The sequence below is a fragment of the Tamandua tetradactyla genome, chromosome 3 (genome assembly GCF_023851605.1).
Source record: "Tamandua tetradactyla isolate mTamTet1 chromosome 3, mTamTet1.pri, whole genome shotgun sequence".
In the NCBI taxonomy this organism is placed as follows: Eukaryota; Metazoa; Chordata; class Mammalia; order Pilosa; family Myrmecophagidae; genus Tamandua; species Tamandua tetradactyla.
This window is the reverse complement of record NC_135329.1, coordinates 28,189,352-28,211,085: the sequence shown is the minus strand read 5'-3', so window position 1 is coordinate 28,211,085 and position 21,734 is coordinate 28,189,352. Positions and strand designations below refer to the sequence as shown.

Sequence of the window (21,734 nt, the reverse complement as noted above, 5' to 3'; positions counted from 1 at the left end):
ATGGTTCTGCCATGCTTAAGAATCATCTGGATTCTAGCTCCAGCAGGGTTGTGGTAAACTTCAGCTTCTGGCATGGCCTTTCCTACCTGTGGCTGCCTCTGGAAGGCCCAGGTGGCCTAGGGTGTGGCCAATGGCACAGCCAGGCATTGAGAGGAAACCCCTGCTCTCTTCAGACCCCTGTGCCGAGTCTTAACCAGCTGGCTCCGGGACTTTGGATGTCTGCTCTCCTCCTTGCCTTCTGAATCAGCATTCAAACCCACCAGCCTTTCTGACAGGGGCTGGATTCCCAGGCACCAAGCCCTCCGTGAAGCTATTTCTAGGGTTCATCTGTTCTTTCTTATTCCATATTCTCCCACCCCCACATTTGAAAAAGCTAAAGATTCTTTAAATCATTCTTTATGCCCCCTCTCCTGATGTTCTCTCTGGGAGGCTCAGCTTGTAAGCTGGGCCTTCACCTCTACCTTTTCCTTACTATCCCCTCATTTCTTCTTCATCCCTACCCTCACCCTCATTTCCCCAGCTTCACAGGCAGCAGAGAAAGCAGGCTCTTTGTCTGACATCATCCTTTCACTCCCTGGCCTGCTAAGAGTTACTCACACAGGCAATCCCTGCTCCACCAGAGGAGACTGTCCAATTGCCAAGCAACCCACTGTTGGCCAATCACAGAGCTTGGAGATGATGTCATGGCGAGAGCCGAGCAGTGGTGCTGATGTTGAGAGAAGCCCAGGGTACCACTAATTGAGAGAGTGAGGAAGAGAGCAGCTCGCTTCTAACCGGACTGCAGGTAAGTAGACATGAAATGCAAATTATTTAAGGCTTTTCAGAAAAAGAAAAGAAAAGAAAAATAAATAAATAAGAGCAGCAGCAGGGAGGGGAAGTCAGGAATCCGAGAAAGTGAGAGCACCTATTGTTTTGCCTTTGGTTTCACTCAATCAATTAAACTTTGTCAAATCCTGGGGGAAATAGAATAAGGCAAAAAGAACAGCCCCTAGCAGAAGGATGAGGGTGGACCACAGGCATCACTTTCATTCCAGAGATCAGAGGATGAGTGGGAGTTGCTAGGGTTTCTTTTGGGTCAGCTGTCCATGATCAACAATTTCTGCATAAAATTGTTTTGTTGCTGAGAGAGAAAGGTTTCGTTCAGGGTTTAGCATCTTCTGGAGCTGGTTCTGACCCCCCACGCCCCTTTCAAGCCACAAGCTGTTCTGTGTTTTACATTCTCTTCCTTAGCCACAGCTCTTCTTGTCTCTGGTTCCCATTTTTATCACCAGTCCTTTCTCCTCCATCTCTGCACTAGATTACTTTTTCTCTGGGTCCTAAGGATAGAATGAGATCCCCACCTCTTTCTCGCCCCGCCCCACCCTGAGGTCAGCCTGAGCCTACCTGGGGCAGGGTTGGCTGGCTCTACAGCTGAAAACTGCAGACCACAGAACTGCCACGCCCTGGTCCCTGGCTGTGGCTGAGGCCAGCCCCCTCCTTCCCTCACCAGGAGTTTAGGCGCTGTCCTTTCCTCTTCCCAGGGACCTGGGGGTGTGATGTCCAGCAGCCTGCTCTGTCCCCACGTGGCGGTGCTGCCTTTGTTTTATTCCTCCGGGGAAGACACAATAAGGTGTGTGGAGGAGTCTCATTGTCCAGAAAAAGGGTGGGTCTCCAGCACCCTTTGGGGGCATAGAAATATTTAGGTGGCCCTTGTCTGAATATCTCAGGCAGAGATACCTCCGTGTCTCAAGATGAGAAGAATACTGGGTGGGGATGGCTGGAGATGGCCTGCTGGAATCCTAATGGGTGGGTGGGGAGGTAGAGAGGAATGTGGGGGAATCGGTTTCAACTGAAGGCTAAGGCCCCCTCTAGGGGGAAGGGAATCTCTCCCACAGGCTGAGAGTCAGGGTGCCAGGGGGAATGAGATCATCAGTTAGAAGAGGAAACAATCAGTGCTGGAGCTGCGAGGAGGCAGGAGGGGAAAGGTCCGGTGAGCAGGGAGCCCGACTGTGCCAATAATTTTGCCCTAATCTCTAGAACCAGCCAACCACCTCTCTCCACAGCTTCCCTTAAGCACCCCCTCCCCACCTTTCTGCTAGAAACTGTGCTTTCACCCCTCTTTGAAGCCCACTTAGCTGCTGAATACCTATCAGTTGGTTCCAGCTGTTGTGGGGTGCCCTTTGATTCACCCAGGCCACTTATGGGAACAGGTTCGGAGTGAGAGAGGACATTAAAACTGCCAGTTGGGTCCACCATAGAGCATGCTGCCTTGTGGAGACGAGCTCCTCCTCACTGAAGGCATTGGGGCAGAAGTTGGATGACCCCCCAACAGGGAGGTTATAGGGGGAATTTGTTCAGTGTGTTGGAGATTGGTCTAGATCAGTGTTTCTCACACTGCAGAGTGAGAACCGTTAGTGGATTGTGAAATCAACTTTGTGAGTTGTAACTGGTATTTCATTTAATAAAATAGAATGAAGTAGAATATAAAAAGTCAAAGTACATCCCAACTAGTAGGGTAAATAGTGCTTCCTTTACCTCCTTTTAGTTGTGTATTTTCAGCTATGTGTGTACATATATTTATGTGTATGTACATATATGTGTGATTGATCAGTAACCATGTATGGTATGTGTGTGTGTGTGTGTGTGTGTGTGTCACTATCATGACATATACACACTGGTCAAGATATAAATGTGGGTACCACATTTTACATTTAATTTGATTTAAATGTATCTTTTATCATGGGTTTCAGTCAAAAAAGTTAGAGAAACATTGGGCTAAATGACTTCTGATTACTTCTTTTAACACTAGAACCTTAAGGAAAATTCTTACTGGGCTGGTATCTCCTTACTAGGAGAACAATCTCATTTACCTGTGTCCTAACAGAAACAAAATAGTTGCAGAAAAGATAAAATTGAATCCAAGTATTGTTTAAAATGGAATATTATGTTTCTCTAGGGAGGTATTTTGTTCCACAGGAACCATCAAAGATAGAAGCTTGGTCTGACATTGTCCATCTTGAACAGATGATTGAACAGACACACAACTGGTGACAGGACAGTGGGAGTGTTTTGCATTTACCTGGATAGGTGCTTAATATCTAGATTCTGTTTTGGCTCAAGAAAAAATAAATCTTAGGGCCAAATGAGGCTAGCTTCCCTCTGTCATTTGACTAGGCCATTTTAGCCACTTTTGTCCAATAGGGGACAAGTAGACAGATTGATAATATTTAAAATAGAGCAACAAAGACTGATAACTTGATCCAAACTGATGGAAGAAGGAAGAAGGAAGCAGGGAAAAGAAAATAAAGAAAGTAAGAGAGAGAGAAAGAAAGAGATACTATGTCTATATTAATCCAACCACAGAGAAAGAACAGAAAAATTCAGATCTTTTGTTATTGATTCTAAACTACTGGATATTTAAAAATCAAGATCATACCTACGGAAAGACTTAACTGTTTCAGGATCTCTAAACTCCTCTCCTCAACCCCCTTGATATCTTTATATTATTTCCTGCATATCTTTAGACTCCCACATGGAGATACAGAATTCCCAGAGATTTTGAAGTCATTAGTGGAGAGAAATGGAACCTTTATGGCAAAGACAGAAATTTGGGGGGAAAATACACAATAGGCAAAATGTAATTTTTATAATGTCCTTCAGAGAACAAAACTCTTTTATTTTAGCTTGGGATATAAACATGCATCATGTATAACATGATTTGTTTATTAAATGATCATTTGTTTTATTTAGAAATGTGACGATCTGAGGTTTCTTTATCTTTGAGGGGAGGGTGAAGACATAAATACCGTCCCCCACCGTTCAATTTTTTTTTTTAATTAGAACAGTTGTAGGTTTGCAGAAAAATCATGCTGAAAGTAGAGTTCCTTTATCTCCATGGCTCCCTCCCCTGGCCATTTAAAAAAATCATTTTTCAGGTTTTTACATTTTTAGTTCCACTTGAAAGACAGGAAGACACACACGCACACACACACACTCTACTCCTCACACCTATCCTTCCACACCAAACTTCACTAGTCTTTTTCATAAGTTAAAATTGATAGCTGCACGTCCCACTTGCTTAGGGTCCTGCTGTTGGAGGGGGGCTGTGGGGGAAGGAGGGGCCTGGAGCCGGAGCCTGCAGGTGGTCGGGTGATTACCGCAGGGGTCAGGCGACCTGAGAAAGTAGGAGACAAATCCGGCAGAGTGAATCCAGAGAAAGGAGCCGAGTTTATATTCAAGGGTGAAAGATTCTAAGAAATACTCTAGCTAGCCAAAAAAGAAAATAAATTCCCCCCCCCCTCGGAAAGGTATAAATAATGTTGTGAACAAAGAAAATACTACAATTTAGAATTATTGTTAAATTGTAATTAAGACTTACAAAGCTGAATGCAAGTATCAAATATTTGAGGTTAAGAAATAGGTCTGTTATATTCATCACTGCATTCCCAGGACTTAGCATAGTACATACAGTAGGTTCGCAATTAATATTTGTTGAATGAATAAAGTAAGAAAAAAAATCAATAATGAAAATCCAGAACTGAAAACTCCAGGTCATTCTGACAAAACTAGATTGGTAGCGAAAGGAAGTAAAATTCTGGTAAATCTCTCATCCACACCAAGAAAATCATTAGATACTGTTTTATTCTTAATATAGTAGGATATAGACATGATCTCAAAAATGAAAAGATGTAAAACTTTCATAGCATTGGAGATGTATGAAAGAATGAAGAAAACAGGGGCAATATTGCAAAAGATGAGACATCTCTAATTAAATATGGTCTGGAAGCCTGGCTCTGCTGCTACTACAAAACTTGAACAAGGCACTGATTTCTTGCAGCCTCTGTTTTCTCATATAAAAAAGTGGGAGTGAGGGAATGGAAGCACTCTTCATGGTTCCTTCCATTTATGGAGCTGCAGAATAGGCTGAGAACTTGACTGCCTGGAAAGGCTTATTAGTTCCATTACTTGATCTCTGCCTATAGGAAAATGATTTAACTTATTACATTTGATAACTCATGTGTGTACATTTTAACAGGGCTTTCTGAGGCAATGCCTGACCCAAAGCAGAGCTTAATGGTGAGAATTTTAAGTACCAAAGACCCCCATGGCAGGGAGGCAGATTTGGGCCAGGCACGTTATCCACTTGCCATAGATGATCAACCTTCTTGCTTACATTTATGGATGGCCTTGGATATGAGGAAGGAGCGTGGAAACTTATTGGAAGCAGCATGAGCTTTGATATAAGATTTTGGTTAAAATCCTGTCTTTGGCACTTTCTACTTGGGCAAATCAGTTGGCTTACCTGAGTTGAATGAAGGTAAAATGGGTATAATATCTATTTCTTAAGATTTGAGGAGTATGAAATGATAAAATTTATATGCCCTGTTACAACTAGTTAGGAAAAAAAAATGAAACTGGAAGGAAATGCCAATAGCATTTAAGTAGCCAGGCTGCAAGGATTCATTTTCTTTTCTCTGTCACAGGTTTTCTGAAATATGATGTTATTATGTTTGTATTTAAAACATTGTCTATAGAAGAGAAAAGTGATGCACTTGAAAGTGGTAGACTGTAAACATGATAAAATGTCACCATTGTTGAATGAGGAATGAGATCACAAGGGCTTGCTTTGTATGCTGATGCCTCCAAGTGCATCTGACCATGGGCTTGCGCTTCCCAACAGCACCCTGTGCTGCCCAGGATGACAGTGCCCCTCTCTCTATCCAGTAACCCTACATTGGAGTCTACACTCCGAACTGCTGATATGCTGATGCTTCTGCCTATTTTGAATTGGAAATAAAAATAACCAAGAACATCCCATTATCATTTAGTTTGGGTTGGCAATTTTCCAACCCTAATTTTACTACTCTGCCTTGCTTCCCAACATCACTGTCAGAACCTCAAAGATAAAACTATGGTGGGCTTCCCAGACTGAGCCTCCAGAGTTTTGCTTTTGTCAACAGGTAACACCTTATTTCTAGAAGCACAACTAAAGCCCCATTCCTGAAGGTTGTAATGCATACTCTGGAAGTTGCTCTTCACTGCTGTCCCCACTATCTCTTCCTCTTGAAGACTTTGGAAGCAAACATAACGGGGTTGATTAGACCAGTGCCAGTCCTGCAAAGTCCATGAATCAAACAGTATTCGGTGTCGCCCAGTTTCTGTATCACTTGTCTCTCTTGTGATGCCCCATACCCATGCCTTCCCACTTTACCACGTGGCTTGTCTTACTGTGGAAGAATATGCAAAAGGCTGCAGAGCATCTGCACAACTTACGAAGGCTCCATCGCTCCAAAATCCCACCCAGGGGCCCTGTTTCACTTCCTCACCATCAAAATCCTCTGTGATTATTTTAGGATCTAGAATTAAAGCAGAAACCTTAAATACTCAGGAAATATTGTGGAAAGAATGAAAACAACATTCACGAAAAGATTATTTATCTTATTCTCTTATTTTAACCCAAATAAGACATCTGGCTACCAGTCAGAGCCTTCTGATCAGCATGAAACAATCAGGGTTATGGTACTGAGATGATATGATACCAAGAAAAGCAAACGAACCTCACATTTAGGTTAGCTGTTGCAGTTTATTTCAGGTAATATATAACTTCAATGGATTTTTTTTTAAAGACTGATAATAGTGCACAGACCTAAAGTGCCACCTTCCTGTACTGCATGTGGTCAGATGACCCTGGCCAGGATTAATTGCGTCCATACTGATAAAGTTCCTGATTCTATGCCAGGGGTCCCCTATTTGTTTTCCAAACCCTTGACAAGGTTTATTCAAACCACTTGGGAGTGCATTACCTTCTTGTCCCTCACAGACAGTCTGCATGGTATTTGACACATCCTGATGGTGTTACCCTGGCATTCCTTGCAGTGACAAATAGAAGCTTGCTCACTCTGTCTATGTGGGCAGTCAGAGGTCCTGTAGGTTCACATGGCATATGAGAGTTTGGTGCTCTCATCTGACCCTGGTCATCAACTACAATACAGAGATTCTGGAGCTGTGGGCAATCATTTCTGCTCACTTAAACAAGTCTTTCTGCTTTGGTATCCTTTCTGCATCTCCATCTTTTCATTAGAAACAACTCTGGTGACCCCCAAATGGACTGCTCCCTCTTATCCCTGCACAGAGGAGGGAAGGGAGCAGTTTGCAGGTGAAAGGAACTGTGACACTGGGATCCAGAGCTGATTTCATTTCTGCCATCAATTCTTGGTGTGACCTCCGGGATCTCTGACCATCAGAAAGGAGGGTATCCATATTTAGAAGGGACAGTTGTTCACTGTGATGGTCGTATGCATTGTGGGATGTTTAGCCTTCCTGGCCCCTGCCCACTAAACAGCTGTAACAACCCCAGTCTAGTCATAATAAAAAAGTTCTGCATATTTTCTAGGAGTAAGTAGGAGTAAGACTGCCCTTACTTGAGAACCACTGACTGGTTAGTGATGGTCAGTTTGAAACAGGCTACGAGCCCCTTGTCCTGCTTTCTAGACCACTCCCCTTGATTGTCCTGGCCACGCCCTGGTAATACCCCTAGCAGTCACTCCAGTCCTTAATACACCCTATCCTGCCCATTTTTAAAAATTTCTGCCTTACTGGCCAGTTCAAACTGGATGAAATCAGAAGATTCTGGCTACCCCAACCTACATATGTGCAAAGCAACAAAATTCTGACCAAAGTAACCTATCCTTAATTATAATGCTAAGAATCTCTATCCCTCATCATGCTAAAGCCACCATTTTTGGTCCTGTGGTGGGTGGGTGGGCATAATCTTCCACTGGCATGTTCCATTTAGCCCTGCCTCCAGACCTATGTTATCCCATCACTCCCACGTCACCTCATCCCAACTCCTAAGGCCATCTCAACTCTAGGTCAATAAAATCCTGCTTCTTCTCCGGTTTGGAGAGAGAGATTTGAGCCTGATCTCCTGTTCCCATGCTTGTTTACCTTGCATTAAAGCTCTTTCTTTTCTCAAAGTCCTGGTGTCACACATTGACTTCTGTGTGTATCGGGCAACAAGCCCCCGTTCGGTAACAAGTTCTTGCCATTTCTGACATTTGATGATCTAGGGGAAATAGGGGCTCTGATTTCTTCACTTTAGACACCATATTCTCCCCAGCTCCCCATGTGTGCACATTTCCATCCACTGGCTCTCCACTCCTCGCCACATCCTCCCTTGAGATCCCACTTCGACCAAGCCTGACCCCAGTCAAAGCTTCCTCGTTCTGTACCTTATCTCCTATGGCCTGGATCTCTGCTTTTTAGAGTTATTACTAATTTATTTTATCACTTATGCTAATAGTTCAATACATCAACATAAATGTGTAATTACTTGCTTTTGTATGCACAGACTCTTAGATGCTAGAGCTTAGGAAGTATATGGGTTGGTTTGCAAATAAAAATGTAGTGCTGGGTGAGATGCAAAAAATTGCAAAGTATAACTCAGTCAAGACAGGTTCCCATCACTTTTGTGCCTGGAGTTGGCTGCCAGTCTTCTCTTCCTAATCTTTTCCCCAAGCTGAAGCTGCCAGATGAAACTTTCTTTACTAGTGATATAATGTAAAGACAGAGATGGGTTTTAGACTTAAACACACCTATACTCAAATTTCAGCTCTGCCCCTTACTAGAAGTATGACTGTAAATTTCCATAAGTGCTGAGCTTCAATTTCCTCATTCTCCAATAACCCCATAGAATAGAGATAATGTCTGTGATTTTCCTGGTACAAAGTAGCTGCTCAAGAAGTGGTAGCTATTATTATTGCCCTTATCAAAAGCAGCACCATTTCCTTTTCCTCTTATTCAAAAAAATATCAGTGGTGTCCTATTAGGGATAAAGTACAACCCCCATTACTGGTGGGGAGGTCTCTGTGATCTTCCTATTTTTATTCTAGATGTCAGTCCCAATGCACCCTGCATGCTAGGCCATTGGGTTCCTGTGTTCCAAATAAACCCGCTCCGCACCCTCAGCACACAGCTAAATAGTTTCAAAGTCATTGCAAGGTTATAGACATTGCATCCTTGACTCTCAAACTGATCCTTTATGCAGAATGTAAATTGCATAGTAGCCCTACCACAACCCGCAATAAGGCTGCACTCTCACCTTTGCCATCTGAAGCTTGGGTTCTCTCATCATCTGCTATGCCAAATCAATTGCTGGCAGCACAGGGAGACCCTGCCTCTTAGCTATCCAATCTGTACCCATGAAAAGCATATGGGAACAAGCACTAGACAAGAACCCAGGAGCCAGGAGTTCTGAGCTCGAACTTGGTTCTGTAGTAATCAGCTGAGTTACTGTAATTAAAATCTACCAGTCTTTGATCTTTGCTAGCACTGGTTCTGGTCAGTCAGTCTCCTGGTTTTCCTAAGAGGTGACCTAAGGTCTAGGACTGGCTTCTGCTTTAACAGAAAACCAGCAAGACTCTGAGAGAATCGGAGATTTGTCTCAGTCTTGAGTTTTGTCTTCTGATGTACTCATGTCTGATGTCTTGGATAGACTCTCCTTCCTGATGGGCCTGGACTCATAGCCTCATGCCAACACTGACCTCTATTGTCTCTTAATCTTTGTTCTGTCTTCTTAAATTCCTGGAATTCTGTCTTCTCTACTTTGGGAAATAATAACCCTTACTCCTGTCACTCTCAGTCAGTCTCAGGATGGACCTAGTGGCCCTACTCCATGCAGGCCATGTTCTGCTGTGGCATGACAACATGACCAAACCAGGAGCCATTTAACAGCTTCCACAGAGCTGTGAAACGCTTATAGGGCTGGTGCATCCAAGAGTCAAGCTGGTTGGTGGGACCTTTGGTAATACTAAGGGTTAAAGCTAGACTGAATGTTCCCAAGAGAATGTCCTGGGTTAGAGGTGGCCATGATGGGAAAATAAAGGCCTAAGAGCTGTTCTGAAGAGCCCACCAAGCTATGGGTTATCATAACTGGTTCTTCCACGTGGTATGAATCCAGTCTGAGACTAGCTCATAAGATAGTCTATAGTCTTCACTCACCCAGACTGGGTGCTGGGGAGGTGGGTGTGGCCCTGCCCACTAAATACTGATGCCACAGGCTAGTTAAAGATAAAGTGAAGCTCCCTGCCATTGCTGTCACCCCACAGTGGACCCTTTGTTTTTGCTCTGCCCTCCATAAAACTCTTACCCTCCGCCCCCTTTTCTCCTTTATCCTTTCTCACAATGTCCCATGGGCAGCAGCGTCTTTTGGGTCTTGAATGTAATAGAAATGACTTGATTGTGGCATAAGGATTTATAAGGGCTCCATGTACCAATGGTACACATACACAGATTTTATTGAAAAACAAATCAGACCACGTATAAACAATGGTAGCTGAGACATGGTGAAAGAATCACTCAATGAGTGACCATGAAAACGTCACTTACCTCTTTGAGCCTCAATCTCCTCATCTATAAAACAAGGACAGTAATTCCTATTTCACAAGGTCACTATGTAGACTAAAAGGGCAAGGTCTTTCATGTAGCAGGTGCTCCATAGATACCTATTTTTAATTATGCAGAATTCAACCCTGAGAAACTCAGAAGTCTCAATTGCAAATCCCTTGACCACGCATACCTCTGCCCACCTCTACGCCTCCTGTTCCTTGCCTTGGTCTTCCTTCTCTCTTCCCTGGCTCTCTGATCTTCTGCCCTCTCTGCCTAACTTCTCCTGCTCCTGGAAGTCCTAGCACACTATCTTCTATGTAGAGAGCACATAATGCATGTTTCTTTTTTTAATTAAGTCATATCCCCCAGCCAGTATGACTTTCTCTGAGTCCCCAAGACCATGGAGGAATCTATAGTTAGCATCTAGTCCCTCTGTCAGCCACAAAGGAAGAGCTTATAAGTCATAAGACTGAGCTCCTAGACTTAGCTCTGCCACCAAATAGCTGTGTGATCATAGCCAAGGTCTCAATTTCTCTGAGCCTCAAGTTCTTCATCTGAAATTGAAGCAGCTGATGCCTGTCTTGTTGGCCCAGGATAGTCTCCTATGACTATCAACTGGGATAATGTGGTTGAAAGGAATTGTCATCTGTAAAGTGCCTCTTGGGCATTGTGCCTTCTTGTCATTCCCAGGTCAGGCTCAGGTGTCTGTTCCCTGACTCCAAATACTGACTCCTACAGAAAAAGTCCACCTAAGATCCCCCTTCTTTCTCTGCCTCTCCCCCACACTTCTCCCATCCATTCAGACCTCCACTTTTGAGCCATTATCTAAGTTTCAAGTCTGAGCTGGCTGCCTCTCCTGGCTCATCAATCAGATTGTGTTGGATGGAGTGTGCAGGCGCCCAAGCCCACCCTCCTGGTTCTGAGACCCACTGGTACTGTCAGGATCGACTTCACTCCTAAGGAGAGAAGGTCCATTGTTCTACAGTGGGAAGGGCACAGCAGGGCCTCTGACTGGAAAACACAACCACAACAAAGACACTGCAGGGACAGAAGAACTTTCAAAGGCTAGCTACATCTGGGTTCAAATCTCGGCCCTCTCAAGTTCCAGCTCTGTGACCCTGAGCAAGTCACATAAACCCTTTGAGCCTCAGTTCCCAAATGTGTAAAGGGGGATGACAGGACAGCCTTGCAAGGCTGTGGAGAGGACCAGAGATGGTGACTCTGAAGCAGAGGTGTGGCACCTGGAACCTACACTGATGCAAAAGGCAGAGAAAAGGAAGTTGGATGCTATACATATGCTTTTTAAAAATTTTTTGTATGCTGTATGACAGGGGTCACATTTCATTCTTTTTCCATGTGAGTATCCTCTTATTACAGCACCATTTGTTTTTTGGTTTGGTTTTTTGTTTGTTTGTTTTTGCTTGCTTGTTTGTTTTTTGAGAAGTGCCTGGGCGGGGAATCAAATCTGGGTCTCCTGCATGGCGGGCGAGAATTCTACCACTGAACTACCCTCAGTCCCTACCCCCCGCCCCCGCACACATATGCTTTTATCATTTAATTTATACAGCTCTGTGCAGGAATTAGATGGGAGAAGCATGGCTTAGAATTGCAAAGTGACTAGTGACAGTGAGAAAAGAGATGAAGCCTGTGTTTAACTCCACACTAGTCTGGACCCAAAGCTGGGGTCCCAAGCCAGTATGGGCATTTGTCCCCAAAGGGAAAACATCCTCATTATGGAAAGGCAAGAGGCTCCAAGCTGCTCTCAGAGTTCCTCTGCCTCGTGGTGATATTGGCTTATGACATCCTCTACTGGCAGAATGACCACTGAGGGTGGTCAAGAATTGAGTGTGCCTTATGATGGCCACTCACAGCTGATCGTTCCTCCCTCCCTTGGACTGTCACCTTCACTGGAACCCTCTCATCTACACTCTCCCAGACCCTCCCAGATCTGCTCCCTTCTTGCCTTTCCTTTTCACTCCCCCCCTCCTCTCTTCACACTTTATGATCCAAAATCAAAAAGGGCCCCATAAATACCAAACATTCTCACCTTTGTAGCCTTGCATGTCTTGTCCCTGTTGTCTCCTGCCTAATTCTGCCTCAACCTTTAAGATTTATTTCAGTGTCTGCTGGGGCTTTCCCTGCTCCCCAGACCTCAGGCCAAGCCCGGGCCCCTTCTCCACGCGCTCACGATAACACATGCATGCTCATTGCTGTCTGAGCACTAACCACATTTTGATGGCATCATTCCTGAAAGTTTGACTTTTCTCATAGTTCAAGATTGTCTCACCGTGGTTCAAGGAAACCTTAGGGCAGTGGTTCTTGGGGTGATGAGGAGGGTATCTGAAGGGGTAATTTAATAAACTCCAATTTCTTCTCATCCCATATCAGAATTGGCTGGGAGGAGGTCTAGGATGTATATAGAGATGAATTCAGGACATACAATTAATTTTAGAAAAATTCCCAGGTGGTTCTCACTTAGGATTTTGTATCTCCCCCTAACCCTTGCTTTGTACCAGGTAGGGAGACAGATGGCACCCTTGACCAGCATGATTTTGGGAAAACCATATTTGTGTATTCTGGGGGACCTTGAGCCTGGGAAGTCAATTATGAAGTTATTGGTAACGCCTGGAAACTGAGCTTGATTGGGATGATGTGGAAATGGGTCTGATTTCCTTTGAAGATCAGAGTTCGGGAAAGTGAGAACTGGTGTGGAGAGTACTTGAGGCTGGACCCTGTGAGGTCCTTCCTAAGAGTCCTTCCTCAATTGAGAAAGACCTAGCTTATGAGAATAACCTGTCAGTGTTAAAATACTCTCTTTTCTTCAGGTTTGTGACAGCTCCCTGAGCAGGTGACCGACCCACTTTGTGACTGACGGCCGGATTCAGCCACCAGATCCCAGAAAACATGACTCTAGCTGGTAGGTACAAAAGCTGTTTATGTGATGGGGGCACAGACCATAGGGTGTTTCTGTATGTGCATGTATGTACTTATACATACAGAGAAAGAAAAGGCTGACAGGACATAAACATGCGTGAACAGCGGTTATGCCCAGACATGGGTGGGGTCACATTTGAATTTTTCTTCCTTTTGCAATCTGTGATTTTAAAATTTCGACAATAAATACATTATTTTTGCAGTTCATTATGTTTTTCAAATTTGTCAAAGAAAATGAGGAGAAAGCACCTGGGCACTGTGCTGGGGTGTAAGATTAATGCGGAGGGAGACTGAGCATAAAACAATAACCACTGGCCTTGGGGCAGGGAGAGAACTGGCAGAACACACACTGACTGTGAAATAAAATAACTGGGGGCAGACGTGGGCTGGATGCCAACACATCAGCTGAAAAATCCCCCACAAACACAAAGAGGAGATGTGGTGGTGCGGGAACCGCTCCAGCCCTTGTGGGCACCGACCCCTCTGGCTTTGACCACTGTGCCAGGAAGGTCAGAGAAGGCTCAAGACTTGACCTTGCCTCCTGGTGAGGGGCAGGGACCCAGAGGGACGGTGATGAGGATCCCTTCCTCCCTCACCAGCCTCTTTCCCCTGGCAGCACTGCTAAGAACTTTGAGTAAAATGGAATGTGGGTTCCCTGCATCCTGGGGCAAAAGACATGGAATAATCCAGAGCAAGTGTGGGGAGGTTGCCTGGCCCAGAGAGTCGGGGAGGGATGAGGGCACCTGTGCCTGGGTCTTTACCTGAAGGCATGTTGAAAGTGCTACTGTGAGTGGAGAAGATGTATCAGGGAGAAAGACAGGGCTATCCGGGTGCTCTGGGGAGCTCAGGTTTTAGTGGGCGGACACATTGGGGCTGAATCACCATCAGGAATCCTAAACCAGGCAGCTGGGGGGGTAGGGGGCTGGAGTCCAGCCTGGGTGTGAGGGTGGGTGGTTTGGGCACCTCTTGGGCCCCAAGCACCTGCCCAGGCACTTGGACCTGCCTGCACGCTGGCTTCTGAAGCTGGGAGGGTGCACCATCCTTATCTGCCTGGGATGTTTCCACAGCCTACAAAGAGAAGATGAAAGAACTCCCCCTGGTGTCCCTGTTCTGCTCCTGTTTCCTGGCTGACCCCCTGAATAAGTCATCCTATAAATATGAAGGTAAATGAGGGTCCCACTTAGGAAGATAAGGGGTGAAGCGTTCCTGGATCTTATATTTGTGAGTACGGTGTTCTGTACCCCAAACTTCATGAAACTTTCCCCATGTCACATTTTCTTTCCCAGCTTGAGTAAAATCATCCCAGCTAATTTGGAGGGTCTAAGCACAGTGGTGAAGGCAAGGGTGGGTGGCTGTAGCCTCAGGACAGGACAGGCAGTGAAAGGTCCGAATCAGACCGTCTCCAGAGCACTTTTGATCTTAGTTTAGCTCTTGTTCATTCAGTGAACACATTGATGATGTGGAGAATGCAACGAAGAATCAGACAGAGATTCTGCCCTCGGGGAGCACTTAGAACTTCAAATTTGGTGTAAATAACTCCATTCCACAGTAGACAGACATACTCAGTGAAAGGTAGGTGATGTCCTAAGAGAGTCCAGAGGTGGAAAGAAGATTCCACCCCTGGCAGTAGCATGAGGAGTGTCTGTGGGGTGACGCTGTCTGGGCTGCTGTGACCACGAGAGTCCCAAGGCACTGCAGGGAGCACTGAGTGGCCATGTCCTGGCCTGGACGGTCAGGGAGCAGGTTGCCTCCTAATTTCCTGGGGGTTATCAGAAAGGGATGGGTGTGGTCTGAAAATGAGAAATCGAAGTGCTCTGATCACCTGAGATTGTTTTTTCTGTTTAGGCTGGTGTGGGAGACAGTGTAGGAGAAAAGATCAAAGCCAGCGGAAAGACAGTGCTGACTGGAGAGAAAGAAGAGAGCAGGGTAGGAGGAATTAAGGGGAGAGATGTGAACGGTCTGAGCTGTCAGGCTGGTAGTTGCACCAGGCATGGATGGGTGGGTGGGGGGTGTGTGAATAGAATGGACCATTGTTCGCCACCACAGGTTACAGTTTGAGGAAGAACTCAATCATTGGAGGAGGCATGTGAGGAAGGAAAAAATACTGCAGCTAGTGTTATTGTAGCCATTACCAGAAGTCACAAAATGTGGGACCCCTCCTCTTGGAGCCCAAAACCTTACCCTAGCTACAAACTCCTTCAGCCCTATCAGAGCCATCAGACAGTTGGATACCGTAGGTACCAATGAGCAGAACTGAATCAGAACTATGGTCACTGGTTTGCCTTGGGGACCCCAGATCTCCCATGCATAGGAAGTGCATGCTTTATGGGAGCCCACAGACTCTTCAGGGGAGTGAGCGGCACCTTTTCTGCTTTCTGTAGCAGACACGGTGGACCTGAACTGGTGCGTCATTTCTGACATGGAAGTCATTGAGCTGAACAAATGTACCTCTGGCCAGTCCTTTGAAGTCATCCTGAAGCCACCCTCCTTTGACGGGGTGCCCGAGTTCAATGCCTCCCTGCCCCGGCGGCGAGATCCATCACTGGAAGAGATCCAGAAGAAACTAGAAGCAGCTGAGGAACGACGGAAGGTAAGTGCTACCCTATCTTTCCTCCATTCCACCATGAGGGAGAGGGAGTTGGAAAAGAGAGCCAGTGGCCCCAATTGGGGTTCAGGTCACCATCAGACGACAAATATTAAGGTAACATCTCCCACACATTCGACAGAGTATGAGGCACCATGGAAGGAAACAGAAGTAAAAGCCTTGACCTCTAGAACCTTCTAGTTTGGTTAGGTGGATAAGACACTGCACTCAGTACACCAAGAGGTGGGCTTAAGTGCACAAGACTAAGATATTGATAAATATTAAGTATTTGAGCAAAGGCTAAACAATTAAGGAAAAGGTTCTTTAAACACAGGATAGGAAGACAAAATCATGGTGTGGTGTATTTCTATCCACTAACATGTCTTCTGGTGTTTCCTATTGATTCTCTATGGCCTAGTTCTGTTGCCATGTTTGTGTAAGCTTTTCTTCGTCTGCCATGGAACAAATAGTCTCCTCCTCCCCGAATCCTATAGTATTCTCTCTCTCCCTCTTCAGGCATATGTCATATGCCACTCTTGGTTATAGTTGTTTCTATATGTATTTTCTCTACTAGACTTTTTCCTTTTTCAAGGTGTTGGAATAGTGCCTAGCACATAGTTTAAGGACATTAATATATGTGAATGAATGAAGGCAGTGAGAAAAAGAGACCCGAGCACACTTAGAAGGGCATGGGAGAATCCAGGAAATGTCCTTGTTTCCTGCCAGTAGACAAGGACAAGACTCAAGGAAGCATGTATTCTGGATGTAGAGCTTTTAATCCAGGATGGTCAAAATATACCCTGTGATGCTCACTATCAAGGTCCTCTTTCTCCCTTTGTGCTTTCCCAGTACCAGGAAGCTGAGCTCCTGAAGCACCTGGCAGAAAAACGAGAACATGAGCGGGAAGTGATCCAAAAAGCCATTGAGGAAAACAACAACTTCATCAAGATGGCTAAGGAAAAACTGGCACAGAAGATGGAATCCAATAAAGAGAACCGGGAGGCCCACCTTGCTGCTATGTTGGAACGCCTGCAAGAAAAGGTAGGTGGTCCCAGGTGAGAGAGGAGGCTCCTGGGACGTTCTGCCTTCCTTTCATGGCAAGTATATGGGGATCTACATATTATTTCTTGGAGAAAGCAGTACTAGGCAGGAATGGGGATATTTCCATTAGTCTGGATTCTCAGAGAGTTCCAGGAAATGATTTGCGAGTTCATTCATAGGCAAGAAACATGATTCCTTGGAGGGCATTTTGTCTAGTAATACAATTGAAACTTCTTATAGTTTAGGGAGATTATGTCTCTTATCTTCTAGAGAACTCCTGTCTAATAGAAGGGAGTAGGGGTAGGCAAGCAATTATAATTCCTGGCTTCATCCTTGAATGAATTGATTTGATTTAATAAAAGATACTGACTTGAGCTCTTGGCTCTAAGCCAAGGTCATGCTGAGCAAAGTTGCTCATTGAACAGGAAACATGATTCTCTCCAAACCTATTGTCATGGACCAAGAGAGTGGCACCTCTTTCCAATATGCTGGCTTTTGTCAATAATCCAAAGGGTGTCACCTAAATGTGAGACTGGGGTTGGTCCCACGTGTCAGCAGAATAATGGCCCATTCTGCTGAGATATGCTGGCCTCATTTCCTCTGTCTCAAGGCTGCCCCAGTTTCTTCTGCAGCCCCTGGGAGAGCTCCAGCTCTGTGTTTTATTTCCAGGAGCCGCCTGCTGCGCGGTGACTCCCGGGACCCGATCGGTGGCCTCGTCCCATGGTGAGCAGCGTGGTTCCCGCTCCTTCCTGCCCATCCACCTATAGTCTCAGGCCTATGGCCACAGCTCCTAGAAAGATCTGGTTTGCCTCACAAGGGATCTGAGTGTTGCATAGGCCTTGGAGCTGGGCAGCATGTGGCAGACCCTCCCCTCTGATGCTTCTTCTTCAATGGGCAGCCAGGCCTCCACCAAGTATCATATGGAAAGGAAGTGATCTGGGTCTGACCTCAGGCTTCCCCAAATGTTTGAAGGATGACTTGGAGCAAACTGTTCAAGAAAAATATCTGGCTCTGGGAAAGGATGGGGCATGGGCTCAGAGACTGCATACAAAACAAATAATTGCAGCTAAACCCATGAAATCACATTGGAAAGACTATTTGCAAAATACTTTTATTTCACCATACTTCTAACTTTACCTGTATGTAGGACAGGTGTCATCCTTTATAGATAAGGAAACTATATTAGAGAAGGTAAAATGAGTTGTCCAGGGTCAGGTACTGGGACTAGAATCCAGCTTTTTTTGGATCCAAGTCCAGTTGGTTCTTTCGACACCTTTCTCAGGAAGACCAGCTCAAATCTATACTTCCAGCCTTAGTGAGGACAGAGACAGATAGTTCAAAAGCTTTTTAGGGTTCTACACAGAATGGAGGCAGAGTCAGAGTGGGGGAGATTGTGAAGGGTCACATCCGGGGATATATAGTTTTGGAGGTAAGATAAGACTCAAAGAAGTAAGGTTTCAGTAGCAGATATTTTAGTGGGTGTCGCTCTTCTGGGGCACTGACTCTTCTCAGGTGTTAGTCTTACCCACTGATAAAAGCAAGGGAGTGGAGTGGGAGCTAGATGTGTTGTTTCTGCCTATACTGGGCCATGGACCTTTCAATAATGCCTTCTATGCCAGTATTTGTGTAGGCCTCTGCCCATCTGTACCTACTCACCTAGTGTGATGCACCCCACCTCAGACCTACTAACTTAGACTTTCTAGGGAAGAGAACCTGCAATTTAACAGTGAGCTTCCTAGGTCATGCTGATATATATCAAAGTTTGAGAACTATTGCTCTAGAAAGACTACTCTGTTCGTGGGGAGTTCTAGGGCCTCTCCAGGGACAGATTTGTAGCTTAAGTTATATCCAAGGATCCTAGACTGCTCAGTGGGCCTAATCCAAGCTGATTCTTGATGTTTGGGTGCAGTGATGCTGGGCTCCAATAGGGAAAATCATGTGAAAGGTGCCATGTGCCATATGAGGAACTGGGAGATTCAAAGATGAAAGAGCATTGGTCCCTGCCAACTAGGAACTCACTGTCTATTAGAGACCCAGAAATATGCACAAGGAGCAGTATCTTAAGGCAGACCCTGATAAACCCTAGACATGGAGACTAAAATCACAGCGTTCTAGAGGTTCCCATACATACCTCTCTTTTCAAAGACCAGAAAACTGAGGACTGGTTGGTGAAGTGTGTTGCTCAATGTCCCGCAGCTGGTGGGCCTTTGGCATCAGATCTCCTGTGTTTTGGGCTGTATTATGCAGTGGAATTGAAGAGGGTTCTCTTACAACACTTGCAAACAGTCCATTCTTTGGAGTTGGGCAACGTTTGCAAAAATTCTTCTGCTAATTCTAAATTGAAGGGACCTCATCTTCCACAAAGGGGCTTAAAGCAACTCTCACTAAGGAGATGGATGAGCAACAAAAGCAGGTGATTTGTAGGGGACGTTTTCAGTGAGGCCTGTTGGTTCTCCCTGCTCCTCTAGCACATGCCACCCTGAGTGGCTTCTGATGTTGATTCAAGCAGCCTAGTCTCCAAACCCCACAATGGCCAGGGAGGGAGGAAGAACGGTTGGGCTCTGGGGTCTCTGTGAGATGGGCACCCTTGGGGGAGGTTGGCTCCAAGTCCATGAGCAGTGCTTTCCAGGGGTGGCACCAGCCGGCCTCACTCATCTGCCTCCCGGGAGTCCTGCCTGCTGCCTCCTGTCCCTCCTCAGGCTACCTTCGAAGATGTGGCTCTTCACTTCCTGGGGCAGCCATTCTTTCTGCCGATTCTCTCACCCCTTAGCCTCCCTTGATCCCGGGGCTGCCTTATATGACCCACCTTTTTCCTTTCCTTCCTTCCTTCCCAGGACAAGCACGCGGAAGAGGTGCGGAAAAACAAGGAGCTGAAGGAAGAGGCCTCTAGGTAAAAGCCCGGAGGCCAAAGAAGTTTCCAGGACAGACGGACAGCTCCAGTAGCTCCCGCAGTTCCCGAGGCAGCCCTCGTGCCGCTGGCTGCTCTCCCAGCACTGGGGTTTGGGGGGAGGGGGAGGGTGGCCAAGGGGCGTTTCCTCTGCTTTTGGTGTTTGTACATGTTAAGAATTGACCAGTGAAGCCATCCTATTTGTTTCTGGGGAACAATGATGAAGTGGGAGGAGGGAGAGAAGGAGAGGTCGGAGAGACAGGTGGAGAAGAACTCACAGACATTGCAGTACTGCCCGCTTCACACTCGGTCACCTCCTCTACTTTGCTTCACGTCGGTCACCTCCTCTACTTTGCTTCACGTTAGCTGGGCGCTGAGCATCCAGGCACCCTCCTGAAAGAAGTTGAACACTGGAGTAGTAGGACTTCCAGGTGCAGTGTAGCGTCCTAGATGCACTAGTGGATTCACTTGGCAAGAGAAGTGTAGCAGGAGGGGGTGGGTGGGGCCCGGAGGTGTTGTGTTCGCCCTGTAACATATGGGATGAGGAGTTGTGGTGCCAGGGTCTGAGTGTGTGTGTTTTAACCATCCATCTTTTGATCATCATGACAAATGAAACATTTACTCTAAGTCTCCAGTTCTTTATTTCCTGAATTTGTCCTTTGGGTAACCAATAGAATGTTCTTGAAATTTGGCTTCCACGCCTTAGTTGGCAGTACCCCTTTTGTTTCTAAGTTCTGCCATCAGAGCATATGAGGTGCTGGGAGAGGTGGGTTGAATCTGCTAGGCTTTCGCATAATTGAGAGCCTTCCTCCCTCCCTCCCTCCCTCCCTCCCTCCCTCCCTTCTTTCTTACTTTTGGGGTTTGGAATTCTAGGTGGGTCACAAAAAGTGAGCAAGGATAGGAGCAGTGGAGAGATCCAACGGTAGCTCTCACCAGAACCATGGCTGGGAAGGAAGACCCCACCCTGCTCTCCTCCCCCACAAATAGGAGTGGCGAGGCAGCCTGCCTCATCAGGATCCCTAAGACATCCCCCCATTCTGCCCTGCACAATGTGTACTTTTGTACAGCTTTGCAAATAAACCCTTTGATACTGCCTTTTCCCCACTAGTAGTACTGCAACTTAGCTTCATTTTAGGGCGGGGTGGCTGGAGGGGTCAGAGGTGATGATGATGATGATGATGATGATGATGATAGCAGCTAACATTTAAGTAGCACTTACTAGCTGCCTGGCAATTTTCTGGGCTCTTTTTGTGTATATATTATTTCATTTAATCCTCCCAACAACACTATGAGGTGGATACTCATCTCATTTTGTGGATGAGGAAATTGAGGCATAAGAAGATTAAGTAATTTGTCCAAGGTGACACAGATAATAAGTGGTGTAACAATGATTTGAATTCCGAAAATTTGCTTCCAGAGTCCATGCTCTTAGCCACTGCACTGTATTGCTTCTTGACTCAGAATCAATCATACTTTCAAATTAATATGCAGGTTCCATACTTCTCCAACTGTAAGCTATGACTCACTGGACTGTGGAATCAGCTTAGTGGGTACGGTGTTTTGGAGATATATGTACCCCCGAAAAGCATGTTCTTAAATATCCCATTCCTGTGTGTGCAAACCCATTATAAGGAGAAACTTTGATGAGGTTACTTCAGTTAAGAAGTTGTGGCCCAACTCAATCAGGATGGGTTTTAATCCTATTCCTGGAAGCCTGTATAAGCAGAATGAAATCCAGACAGATAGAGAGAAAGCCACAGAGGCAGCAGCCAGAATCTGAAAGTCAACAGAACCCAGAAGAGAAGAGAGAGGCCTGGAAAGGCTGCCATGTGCATTACTATGTGACAGAGAAGCCAAGGACCAAGGCTCCCTGGCAGCAGGCCCTAGAATGCCAGTCTTTGATAAGAAAGCATTACCTTGACG

The 21,734-nt window shown here is 45.7% G+C and overlaps 1 protein-coding gene across 4 annotated transcripts; it reads left to right on the top strand.

Annotated features, from left to right (window-relative positions):
- The first annotated feature begins 584 nt into the window (after positions 1-584).
- STMN4 (stathmin 4) lies at positions 585-20,221 on the top strand. Of its 4 annotated transcripts, XM_077151852.1 has the most exons (8): positions 585-784; positions 13,191-13,282; positions 14,367-14,462; positions 15,145-15,225; positions 15,681-15,889; positions 16,733-16,924; positions 17,594-17,647; positions 19,759-20,221. In XM_077151852.1, the coding sequence occupies exons 2-7, from the start codon at positions 13,270-13,272 to the stop codon at positions 17,612-17,614; spliced, it is 612 nt and encodes a 203-aa protein (XP_077007967.1). In that variant the 5' UTR covers positions 585-784; positions 13,191-13,269; the 3' UTR covers positions 17,615-17,647; positions 19,759-20,221. The 4 variants fall into 4 exon arrangements, with proteins under 4 accessions (XP_077007967.1, XP_077007969.1, XP_077007966.1 ...); XM_077151854.1 differs by lacking the exon at positions 15,145-15,225; XM_077151851.1 differs by lacking the exon at positions 17,594-17,647.
- The last annotated feature ends 1,513 nt before the right edge of the window (positions 20,222-21,734 follow it).

What these genes read in the sequence shown, in the direction of transcription:
- STMN4 (XM_077151851.1), top strand. An exon ending in GTCATCCTATAAATATGAAG is followed by an intron (nt 14,463 to 15,144) that starts GTAAATGAGGGT and finishes TTTTCTGTTTAG; the next exon opens with GCTGGTGTGGGAGACAGTGT. An exon ending in TGGAACGCCTGCAAGAAAAG is followed by an intron (nt 16,925 to 19,758) that starts GTAGGTGGTCCC and finishes CTTCCTTCCCAG; the next exon opens with GACAAGCACGCGGAAGAGGT.